The sequence below is a fragment of the Penaeus monodon genome, chromosome 9 (genome assembly GCF_015228065.2).
Source record: "Penaeus monodon isolate SGIC_2016 chromosome 9, NSTDA_Pmon_1, whole genome shotgun sequence".
Lineage (NCBI taxonomy): Eukaryota > Metazoa > Arthropoda > Malacostraca > Decapoda > Penaeidae > Penaeus > Penaeus monodon.
In genome coordinates this window covers 53,307,619-53,320,540 of record NC_051394.1, presented here as the reverse complement: position 1 = coordinate 53,320,540, position 12,922 = coordinate 53,307,619, and the positions used below count along the sequence as shown (strand labels likewise).

General features: G+C 39.2%; 1 protein-coding gene and 1 long non-coding RNA gene across 3 annotated transcripts in view; one reads left to right on the top strand and one right to left on the bottom strand.

The window, feature by feature from the left end:
* Positions 1-4,251: 4,251 nt before the first annotated feature.
* Positions 4,252-8,980, bottom strand: LOC119577267. Its single transcript, XR_005229117.1, has 3 exons — positions 8,921-8,980; positions 5,645-5,744; positions 4,252-4,689 (listed from the first exon to the last, which is right to left on the bottom strand). It is a non-coding gene; the product is annotated as an uncharacterized LOC119577267 (long non-coding RNA).
* Positions 8,981-10,340: 1,360 nt separating this feature from the next.
* The window catches only part of LOC119577237 (glutamate receptor ionotropic, delta-2-like), a 15,780-nt gene continuing 13,198 nt past the window's right edge, over positions 10,341-12,922 (top strand). Inside the window, exons 1-3 of one of the 2 annotated variants that reach the window (XM_037924984.1) lie at positions 10,341-10,534; positions 11,180-11,740; positions 12,058-12,203. In XM_037924984.1, the coding sequence (XP_037780912.1) occupies positions 11,195-11,740; positions 12,058-12,203 (692 nt within the window). In that variant the 5' untranslated portion in view covers positions 10,341-10,534; positions 11,180-11,194. Of the gene's footprint in view, positions 10,535-11,044; positions 11,741-12,057; positions 12,204-12,922 lie in introns of those variants that run through there. The other variant, XM_037924983.1, reaches the window with a different exon arrangement.

The following is a 12,922-nucleotide window of genomic DNA, read 5'->3' as shown; positions in this document are numbered from 1 at the left end:
TGGGAGCGGGAGAGTGGGGTTGGAAATTTATGTAGGGGGGGGGGCTACGTGCGTAAATCGCGGTCGAAGTGGAGCGTATGGATTCATTATGTTTTAGTGTTTGTTTGTTTTTGTCTGTATCTGTGTGTCCGTGTTTGTATTTTTTTTCTAAGTTTATCTGTTTCTGTCTCCTTTTCATTTCTCTCTCTCTCTCTCTCTCTCTCTCTCTCTCTCTCTCTTTTCTGTCTATATCTCTCTATCTCTCACTCACTCCCTCTCTCTCTCTCTCTCTCTCTCTCTCTCTCTCTCTCTTCCTCCCTCCCTCCCCCTCTCCCTCTCTCTTTCTCACTTCATTTGTTCATATATATCCATTTCCATATCTATTTATCAACGCGTTTATAATACACACACACACACAAAAAAAAAAAAAAAAAAAAAAAAAAAAAATCACCTTAATTTCTCGACTGATTTTGAAAAATATTCTTGGTGATCGCTTGAAGTTAATGATGAAGTTGGGCCCGAGACCTGACCCAACCTACCTGAATGTCACGAGTGAAGTTTGTCTCCTTTTTGGATAACTTTAAATTGTGTTTCAAGAAAAAGTTTTCGACTTTCACTCGTAAGAGAATTTGTAAGTGATTCTTAGCTTTTTTTTTTTTTTCTTTCTCTTTAAACTAAAATATACTTTCTTTTTCTCTCACTCCTGTCCGAGCTATGTATATCGTGTGTGTGTGTGTGTGTGTGTGTGTGTGTGTGTGTGTGTGTGTGTGTGTGTGTGTGTGTGTGTGTGTGTGTGTGTGTGTGTGTGTGTGTGTGTGTGTGTGTGGTGTGTGTGTGTGTGTGTGTGTGTGGTGTGTGTGTGCGTGTGTGTGTGTGTGCGTGTGTGTGTGTGTGTGTGTGTGTTTGCTTACTGTGCGTACATATATGTACATATGTATGTATTTATATATGTACAAATTAATCACTCCAAACAGATAAAACAGACAAATTTATACTCTATAATATATAATATCTATTATTCAAATATTCCTTTAAAAAAAAAACTCGACCACTCTCTCAGCCACGGCAAAAGCCACGCCAGAAACCTCCTCCAGAAGCCTCCTCCAGAAACCTCCTCCAGAAGCCTCCTCGAGAAACCTCCTCCAGAAACCTCCTCCAGAAGCCTCCTCCAGAAACCTCCTCCAGAAACCTCCTCCAGAAACCTCCTCCAGAAACCTCATCCAACCCCCCAAGGACTCGTTCTCAATTTTCCTCCAAAGGATCCGCCGATGGATCCGCCTCGAATCCCGAGCCGGGCGGTCCCTTCGAGCGACGCAGCTGTGAACGCGATGGAAGCGGAGCGTTAGTTGATGTAATTAAGCAATTGTGAATGAATCTTTCACGCTGCATTTGCATTCATTGCGCGCGCGCGTGTGTGTGTGTGTGTGTGTGTGTGTGTGAGAGGAGAGAGAGAGAGAGAGAGGAGAGAGAGAGAGAGAGAGAGAGAGAGAGAGAGAGAGAGAGAGAGAGAGAGAGAGAGAGAGAGAGAAGGAGAGAAAGAAAAAGAGAGAGAGAGAAGACGAGTAGAGAGAGAGAGAAGAGAAGAGAGAGAGAGAGGCGAGAGAGAAGAGAGGGAGAGAGAGGAGAGAGAGAGAGAGATGAGAGAGAGATGAGATAGAGAGATAGAGAGTGTGTACATGTATATATACATACATACACACACACATACACGCACAAAAAAGTAAAAAAATATATAAAATAATATAACATAATATATAAATAATAAATATGATTATATATATATATAAATATAATAATATAGTATATATTATAAATATACATATATATATATATATATATATATATATATATATATATATATATATATGTATACACACACACACACACATGTGTGTGTGTATGTAGTGTATGTACAAACACATACATACATACATTTAAGATAAATAGACAGACAAACAAGCCAAGAAACGCAGGTCAAGTCACCAACACTGACAATCAGAACAACAAATGAGCAACAAATAAACTCACCAGAACAAGCAAGACGAAAGACGCCATTAGCAATACGGCTGCAATGACAACCATATCTGCAACGAGCAACCATTTACACCAGCTTGCTCCTCCACTCGCGTTGCTGTGTCGGGAATCTTATGAGAAATTGAGAAAAGTATCATTATGGGTTACAGAGATACACGAAAAATGGCATTATGAATGACGAATATGTATATTTATGAAGAGATAAAAGGGATGGAAAAAAGAGATCCTGTGGTTAAATTATATAGATCTTTGTCTATTAGAGATATCTAATTGCTGAAAACAGTTTATAGTTATTAATGCACCACAGTAAAACGGAACGTATAACCAATCACAAATGTTATGCTACACGTTCGGGACACCAAGTCAAATATTTTGTTACCAATTACATCGTGAATTATAAGCTAAAAACTAAATAATCACTATAACTGTCCATGGGGCATTCTGCAGTCCATGAAAATACCATCATTTTGAAATCAATGGAAGCTACATTATCAAACACAATACATTATCAAACACAGTTTCTGATAGTAAATTGGCTTGTCAGACAGTAGTTATGCCGTAAACGTCAGAATACCCTTGTTAGTGTTACTGATACCTTTTGTATCAATTAGATCCAGAGAGCCATCAAAACAATGACTCAGACAATTAAATAGCAGTAATTAGGAGCATGAAGCCATTACAGATGACATGAGCTAATATACTGCTTCCCCCCCCCTCACACACACGATGTACGGTCGTGTTTTTCGTTACCACCACAGCTATGACACTACACGTATGCTTTTCCTACTATACCAGGGCACAAATACCTACACTTTTGACATGAACAGTTAGCTTCTTAAATGGCCAGTTTTTTTTTTTTTTCTCTCTCTCTCCCCTTTTTCCTTCCCTTAATTCCTCCTTTATTGCATTCCTCTTACTCGCTTTTCCTAATGAATCGCATGACGCTGGATAACTTCCCAGTTTTCAGCACGTGGAAGCAGAAAGTTCATTCATCTTAATATTAACCCTTTTAGTTTGAGTTATAGTATCTGCTTCCTTTCAACTTTACAGCTTTAATCAATTCATAAATACATTTCTCATTTATCACTGGTTATGTTAATTAGCGGCATGTGTTACTGGAAAATTTATTGTCGGATTTTCGATTCTGTTGAATTATGGGGTGTCGCGTTAGCTGGCACGAACGTACGATTTATGATTATTCATCAAATTTTACTCATGATTTGAGGAATAATTGCATAATTTAAAAGTCTACCTTTCTCGTCGATTCATGATTACTCGTTATGTGCCTTCTAAATCACATTCCCGAGATATATAATTATTAAAAAGTATACATTTTTTTTTTTTTTTTTTTTTTTAATGCCCGGACGGTGCTTGCAAAACTTTGCAAATCTCACTGACGGGGACTGAACTAGTGTGACCAAAACGCGCTAATAGTGTGACCGTTGCCTTACATGGTTAGTGACTTACCCCCTACCCCAGATCCAGCCAGTGTGCGCGCCTATCCAAGGATAATAAACGCGCTAATAGTGTGACCGTTGCTTTCCACTTTTTCAAGGCCCGGACGAGTACTTGGGGTAAGCTTGGAGTTTTACGCGCTTCAGTTCTCGCTCTGTTTAATCGTTTAACAAAATGTGTGTTTTAACGTGTAGTAAATCAGATATTTAAGATATTCACCTGTTGTCACTAAGGAGTCAACATTTCCTTTCCTTATATCAGAGATATTGGGCATTTAGGATATGACAGTGAGCGATTATTTGATGCTTAAGTTAGAGGTTTAATTATATGTCGATAGTAACCAATATCCACACACACACACACACACAAACACACACACACACACACACACACACACACACACACACACACACACACACACACACTATATATATATATATATATTATATATAATATATATATATATATATATATATATATATATATATATGTATATATATATATATATATATATATATATATATATATATATTATATATATATATATGCATGTGTGTATGTGTGCATCTATGCGTGTATGTATGCATGTATGTATTAATGTATGCGTGCACGTATGTATGCACCTATGTATTTATGTATATATGCATGTATGTATGATTATATGTATGTATATATGTATGTATATATATGAATGTATGTAAGCATGTATTTATGTATATATGCATGAATATATGTACGCATGTATGTATGTATGTGTAAGTATGCCGAGGAACCTACCGCACGTGGCCTTAGGACAGGCGTCGCCCCAATAACTGACGTCGGCCATGAGGAAGGTGACCAGCGGAGGGTCGTGCGGGTCGTCTCGCGTCGTCCCAGCATCACGTCCCGAGGAGGAAGAGGACGACGACGACCACCTCACGCCAAGGGACGGGATCTCCAGCGTGTAGGTCGTCGTGAGTCGTCCGGCAGAGTCATCTTGTATGCTGGCGCGGACGATGACTTCGTGGCAAGGGTCGCGGGGATGAAGGTCACGTCTAGATGTCACGTTGGCCCTGATGACCTCCGGGGCCTTCCAGTGGGGGAGGCGGACGAAGGCCAGGGAGGAGGAGGAGGAGGAGGAGGAGGAGGAGGAGGAGGAGGAGCCAGCAGGACGCCAGAAGGCTCTGGTGACGCCCTCGCGCGCCTCGACGGAGGCAAAGTGCACGGCTGCCCACTCGCACGCTGGGGATGCATGCATGGATGTGTATATATGTATATATACATATGTATATATATGTATGTATGTATATATATATATATATATATATATATATATATATATATATTATATATAATTATATATATATATAATCTATATATATATATATATATATTATATATATATATGATATATATATTATTGTGTGTGTGTGTGTGTGTGTGTGTGTGTGTGTGTGTGTGTGTGTGTGTGTGTGTGTGTGTATGTGTGTGTGTGTGTATACACACACACACACACACACACACCATATATATACATATACATACATGTATACATACATATATAGGTGTATATATAATATATATAAGACAAATATATGATATGTATGTATATACGTATATGTTTGTACATAAGTACATATGTCAATAAAAGATCAACCAAGAGTTGGCAGATAGACAACTCAAAATCATCCACGACCTTTCTACAGAGCATACGATACGTTCTGTGAATAATTATTAATTACAGCGTTTGACCCACCTGAACTACAGGAAAGCTGGTTGTAGTTCCTCCCTGGCAATAAATGCAGTATGTATCAGTCACTTTTATATATCAGTCAAACGCATACTATTTTTTTATCGGTACTTACAACCCTAAAAAGAAGAAGAAGAAGAAAAAAACACGAAACTATACGTTATTTGTGTATATTTAGGCCTACGTGCGTTTTGTGCAGTCGCTTGCAAGGCCACTTTTCAACAATTAAAACGTAAAATTTCATCCTCCTACATCCAATAAAAAGTCTGACAAATCAGTGAGGGTAAATAATAACCTTTAAAGAAGAGTTTAGGATGAGCTTAGAACCTTAACACATTGGGATTAGAGCCCTGAAACCAGTGAGCTTAGAAAAAAAAATGAAGCTAGATCCTTAAAACAATGGACGCAGAGCCTTAAGCCAATGAGCTCAGAACCTCAGAGCCATACCTTTTTCGTTTTGAGTAGAAACGACAGTGACAACCACCCAGCAGACGATCCACTCCCCGAAATAACGAGGGAAAATTGGCAACCATCTTCATGGGAGTGTCTGAAAGAAAAATAAACAGATATAAGAAATATCATAACTAGATGAATATGAGAAATAAAACCATCAATTCAGTTCAAGATAGATCGTTAATTAGCTAATTAAGGTCGTTATGCACTTACTGGATACATAAATAGATGAATATAAGAAATACAACCATCAATTGAGTTCAAAATAGATCGTTGATTAGCTAATTCTGGTTATGCACTTATTTGATTTTATTTCGAACTTCGATGATGATTTGCCAAATTAATCATTTGCCTGTTAAGAGGAATTAGAAAGTATTTCATGAATCGACTTCAGGATAGCACGTTAATTTGCTAACTTACTCGTCATTGTTGTGTAATATTATCTGATGGCGAAAAATAATGGCGATTTATCTCTTTGATTTTCCTTTTGACTCTTTCCCAAAGAAAATGACTTTGGATTGGTTTGAGGCTGTTATTTGGCTGTGTACTTTCGTTTGTTTTTTGTTAGTTTATTTAAGTAAGGTTTAGTAAGTTTATCGAGGGACGGTGATGAAAAGCTGTGTGTGGGTTGGCTATGGCAACGACTTTTATTCTGGTGGTAAACCGGATTTTATTTTTCATTTTTTCTCCTTTCATTGTTACCTAATATGACATGTGGATTAGACTTGGTTTCCCTATTCACAAGGGAACGCACGCACACACACATACGCACACGTACGTAAGCACTCGCACACGTATGCGCACACACGGATGCACACACACACACGCACACACACACACATACACACACATACACACACACATCACACACACACACACACTACCAAAATCACACACCACACACAAACGCACACGCATACGCACACGCATGGATAAATAGATAAATTTCAAGCAATATAACCTCCCCCCCCTCCGTTCGTAATCGTCACTACACAACTAGATATATATTGCACAGGAACCTCTATTATTCAAACCGGATAGAAACTTCTGCGTAACAACTCTTAGAAGTTTTTAGATTATTTTGATTAAAAGTTTTGATGTTATTGTTGTTGTTATTATTGATATTGTTATTATTATGTTTGTTTTCATATTGTTATTATGATTACTATTATTGCCATTATTGCTATTATTATTGGTGGTGTTGTTGTTATTATAATCTTTATTGTTTTTATTGTCATTACTATTATTATCATTATCACTACTATTATTGGTGGTGTTATTGTTATTATCATTATTGTTGTTATCATTACTGTTATTATCACACACACACACACACACACACACACACACACACACACACACACACACACACACACAAAAAAAACACACCACACACCACACCCCAAACCACACACAAAACACAAAACACAAACCACACACTCACACACACACAAACCAACAAAACACACACACACATACAACACAACCACACAACCACACACAAACACAACACAACCCCACAAAACCCACACCCACAACCACAAACACACACACACACACCACACAACACACCACACCCCACACACAAACACACACACACACACAAAACACACAAACACACACACACACACACATATACACTAATCTATAGTACTATATATATCATCACCGTACCCTATAATGACATATTACGCAGCGTATCATCAAACTTATCAATATCATCACCATCATCATCATTATTACCTACATTTTACCCACCAAGGGAACTTCGTAACTGTACACTATTATCATGACATGTTACGCACAACACGTAATATATATTACGAACAACGGAGCTTGGTGTCACTCTCTCTCTCTCTCTCTCCTCTCTCTCTCCTCTCTCTCTCTCTCCCCTCTCTCTCACTCTCCCTCTCTCTCTCTCTCTCTCTCTCTCTCCTCTCTCTCCCCTCTCTCTCCTTTCTTCTCTCTCCTCCTCTCTCTCTCTCCTCTCTCTCCCTCACTCTCTCTCTCCCCTCCTCCCTCTCTCTCTCTCCTCTCTCTCTCCTCTCCTCCTCTCTCTCCTCTCTCTCTCCCTCCTCTCTCCTCTCGTTCTCTCTCTCTCTCTTCCTCCCTCTCTCTCTCTCCTCTCTCTCCTCTCTCCTCTCCTCTCTTCTCTCCTCTATTCTCTGCTATCTCCTCTCCTCTCTTCTCTCCTCTCTCTCTCCTCTTTTCCTCTCTCCTCTTCTTCCTTCTCTCCATCTCTCTCTCCTCTCTCTCTCTCTCTCTTCCTCTCTCTCTCTCTCTCTTCTCTCTCTCTCTCTCTCTCTCCCTCTCTCTCCTCTCTCTCCTCTCTCTCTCTCTCTTTCCTCTCTCTCCTCTCGTTCTCTCCTTCGCCCCTCTCTTTTTCCCTCTTCTCTCTCTCTCTTTCCCCTCTCTCCCCCTTTTCCCCTTTTCCCTCTCCCTTCTCCCTCTCTCTCTCTCTCTCCCCCCCCTCGTCCTCCTCTCCTCTCCTCTTCTTCTCTCCCCTCTTCTCTCTCCCCCCTTTTCCCTCTCCCCTCCCCCTTGGGGGGTTTTTTTTTGTCCCTTTCTAAAATGGGAAAATTTTTCCCAAACCCGGGAAAATTTTTCTTTTTTGAATGAAAAGGAAAAAACTTTCTTGTTTTGTTTCTTTGTTTTTTTTTTTTTTTTTGGCAATTATCGTTGTTTATCTTTCATTTATTATTATTTTTGTCAATTATCCCTGTTCATCTTTATATTTTATTTTATTTTTTTTATTATTTTTATTTTTTTTATTATTTTTATTATTTTTCTTTTCTGGCAAAAAAGGAAAAACATTCTCGATTTTTTGTTTTTTTTTTATTTGGGTTTCTTTAAATTTTGTAAATTTTTTTGTGGTTTTAAAAATTAAAATTTTTTCGGGGCTGAAAAAATATATTTCCGGCCCCCACCTAAGAATCTAAATAATAATAATAATAATAATGATAATAAAAAAGTTATTTCTCATTCTTTGTTTTGTTTATTCTTTCCTTTTCTTTTGTATTCCTTATAGATATATTTCGAAATATATTTCTCTTGGGTCGTTTCCCATCCTAACTTTTTATGGCATGTACTTTCTTCTTCCTTTTCATCTTGTTATCATTATTATTATTGTTATCATAGTTTTTATTGTTATTATTATCATTACTGTTATTATTATTATTGTTATTATTATTATTATCATTATTATTATTATTATTATTATTATTATTGTTATTATTATTATTATTGTTATTATTTGTTAGTTTTCCTTACCTCCTTTCTAACTTTCTTCCGTTATTAATTCTTCTCCATTTTCGTTTCTTCCACTTTTCTTCTTTTTACTTTTTTCTCTTGTTTTTTCTTTTACTTTCCTTTTTCGTCTTTTTTCTAGTTTTTTTTTCTTCGTTTTTCTTCTTGTTTATTTCTTTCTTTATTTATTTCCTTTGGTGTTTTTTTTCTTCTTTCCTTCCTTCTTTCTTTCCTTCCTTTCTTCTATCTTTCTTCCTTTCCTTCCTTCCTTCCTTCTTCCTTTCTCTCCTTCCTTCCTTCCCTTCTTCCTTCTTTCCTTCTTCCTTCCTTCCTTCTATCTTTCTCTCCTTCCTTCCTTCCTTCTATCTTTCTCTCCTTCCTTCCTTCTTTCACACAAGAGACAACTCGATCCTTCAACTCAAAACAAAGCACTAAACAAGAATTATTGCCTCGTGTTATTTTCCCTTTGTATCTCTTTATCAATTTCCTTTTTTCTTATCTTTGTTTCCCTCTTCGTTCTATGCCTCCCATCCTCGCTTCCTCCTCTTTCTCCTCCATTCTCTTGTGGTTCTTTTCCGTCTGTTGTTTCTTTTTTTTCTAAGTCTTTCTGTCTCTTTCCCTGTTTCACTGTTTCTCTCTTTCTCTGTTTCTTTGTCCTCCTTTGGAATTCTTATCTCGTTCTTTGCCTTTCTCTCTCTCTCTCTTTGTTTTACTATTTCTGTCTTTCTTTTCTTATATTCTCTCCGTCTCCCTCTCTCCTTCTGTCTGTCTGTCTGTCTATCTCTCTCTCTCTCTCTCTTCTCTCTCTCTCTCTCTCTCTCTCTCTCTCTCTCCCTCTTTCTATTTTGTGTCTATGTTCAACTGTCTTTTTTTCCCCTCTGTGTCTTTCTCCTTCCTTTTCGATCTATTTATATTCTCTATTTCTGTCGATTTCCTTTTTTCCGAGTTCTATCAGTTGTCAGTTTCTGAGGAGAGTATCTTACCCGGATTTCATTTATCGTTATTTCTCTCACTCTGCCTGCGTCAGACTGTCTGTCTCTGTCTCTCTTATCTTTCTTTCTCTCTCTCTCTCTCTTGTCTTTCTCTCCTTCTTATCTCTCTCTCTCTCTCTCTCTCTCTCTCTCTCTCTCTCTTTTCCTCTCTCCCTCTTTTCCTCTCTCCCTCTTTTCCTCTCTCCCTCTTTTCCTCTCTCCCTCCCTCCTTCCCTCCCTCCATCTCTCTTTCCCTCCCTCCTTCCCTCCTTCATTCACTTTTCTCCTCCTTTCCTCCTTACCTCCCCTCAACCTCTCTCCATCGTCCCCCCCCCACCCGTCCTCTCTTTCCTCCCCTATATATATGTGTGTGTGTGTGTGTGTGTGTGTGTGTGTGTGTGTGTGTGTGTGTGTGTGGTGTGTGTGTGTGTGTGCGCGCACACACACACACACGCACTTTAAGCAACAAAACCCAACAATCATTATTACCATAGGCAATCACACCCACCAATTAAACCTCCTTTATTATCTCTCTCGACAACAACAACAAACGCCCACAATAGCAGACGTATCCGTACGGCGACACCTGGCAACCTCCCCCGTATTATAAGGCGTGCGTGACGGGGAAAAGGTGACACAACAGAGCGGGTCTTTGAATATTCCTGAGGTAAGTCGGTCGTCTGTGGTTTCGTGATTTGTATTGCTATTGTTATATTAAAAAAAAAAAAAAAGAATATTGTAGATATCAAATGTTGATTCTTTTTTGCATTCTGTATATTTGTTCCAGGAAGATAATGTCCTGTTCATTAAGCAACGAGTTAGAATATATATATATATATATATATATATATATATATATATATATATATATATATATATATAGTGTGTGTGTGTGTGTGTGTGTGTGTGTGTGTGTGTGTGTGTGTGGTGGAGAGAGAGAGAGAAGGAGAGAGAGAGAGAGAGAGAGAGGGAGAGAGAGAGAAGAGAGGAGAGAGAGAGAGAGAGAGAGAGAGAGAGAGAGAGAGAGAGAGAGAGAGAGAGAGAGAGAGAGAGAGACAGAGACAGAGACAGAGACAGAGACAGAGACAGAGAGAGGGAGGGAGAGAGAGAGACAGACAGACAGACAAAGAGAGAGAGAAACAAAAAAAATAGCAGAACATAGCAGGTAGGACTAACCAGTAACTGGAAAAAAAACAAAACACGCCGAGTCAAGTCGTATTAAGACCAGTCAATCAAACATTTTCCATTCATAATGCTATCAATTCGTCCCTATTACTCTCTACCTCACCTCCCCCCTCTCTCTTCCTCCAAGTGGCAGCCGAAGACGATGAGCAACAAACGGCTTCCACTCCACGCCTTCGCGATCATCTTCGCTCTGTCGGCAAGCGCGAATTCCCTCGCCTCTAAGAGGACCCCTGATTCCTCCAAGACTCCCGACGGATTCTTGAAAATCCAGACATCTGCTGAGGAAGAGGAGGAGGAGGAGGGTATGCTAGCGAGGAGCGGGGATCTGGAGGAGAAGCAAGTCCTTCGGGGGTGTCCAGACTGCCAGGGTGGAGGAAGGAACTGCACCGTCCTTGGCCTCGAGGGCGGGGAAAAGGAGACGAAAGGAGCTTTTCATCAATTCCTCGAAAGGAAGTCTCGAGTTATAGACTTGGAGGCCGAGTTCCTGACGAAGGAGAAGCAGAAGGAGGAGAATGAAACGTCTGGAAAGCCCGCGCTGACCGAGGAGGAGGCCGTCTCCTTCAGCAAGATGTTGGTGGCCATCCTGCAGAAGGAGATGAAGAACTGTGACATCGTCCTTGCTTACGACGAAGGATACCGCATCCCCGTCATCCTGAAGGAGCTTCTGAGACTTCCTAACCCCAGGAAGGTTCGTATTTAAGGACCTGGAGTCTTGATATGATTATATAAAGAGATAAAACTCAAGACGACTTCGAATATACGGACAAGAAACAAATATAATACTTAAAACGCATCATAAAAGTAAGCAGCTCATAACACGGTCACATACGAGAGACAGACACAAAATAACATCCACATTCGGCACAGACCAAATAACAACCTGAATAATCATTTCTAATGATAGTTTCAACCTCATATCGACTCCCATTTCACTTCCCCCACACTCCCCTCACACGTACACTTTTGTCTATGCTGTATGAGGTCCCCTTCTTTCCCTTTCTTCAGCTCATCTACGTGAAGCCGTCGGAGGAACTGCCAGGACAGGTCTGGGAGTCTTCTCAGTGCCGAGGATACGTGTACCTCCTTCAGGATCTGGCTCCGCTCCTACGCCTCGCCGACACCAGGCAGGATGCGTGGGATTTCAGTGGAAAGTGGGTATAACGTGGAGGGATGTGACTCTGTTCTAAGTAATTTTGATTAATAGCAATTTTATGATTATCTTTAACGCCATCATCATTATTATTACTCTGTATCAATGTCTCCACGATAAGTCATCATACCAGGAGCGATCAAACAGCTGATCATAAATATATATTAATCCATGTGATTTTGTTGATAATGATAACAATAATAATTATATTGATAATTATAACAATGATGATTATATTGATAATTATAACAATAATGATTATATTGATAATTATAACAATAATGATGGCATTGATTTGAAATATTAAAACCATAATTAAAACGAATATGTAAATTACATAACAAAACCCTGATTTATCGTAAACCACAGCGAAACGTATACATGATAACAAGAATAATAATATAACTAATGATGATGGTGATAATAATGGTAATAACGACAAAATTAATAACGGTAATAGTAACATTAGCGATAACAATACCAGTGATTCCCCAGTCCGTAAACCACATGAACGAATAATCGCTAATTGCGTGTCAATAACTATTTAAACTTTGACTAATCACCTCACCGCCGACTCCGCCTTTGCCTGTCGAGTACCTCTCCCCCGCCGCTCCTCATCTTTAGGAACCATTTCTTTCTCTTCCTCTGCCTGTTAACCGTTTTCGTTTCTGGCTGCTCAATGACGGATAAACATCCTTCATCCGGAATCAAATTATCCGG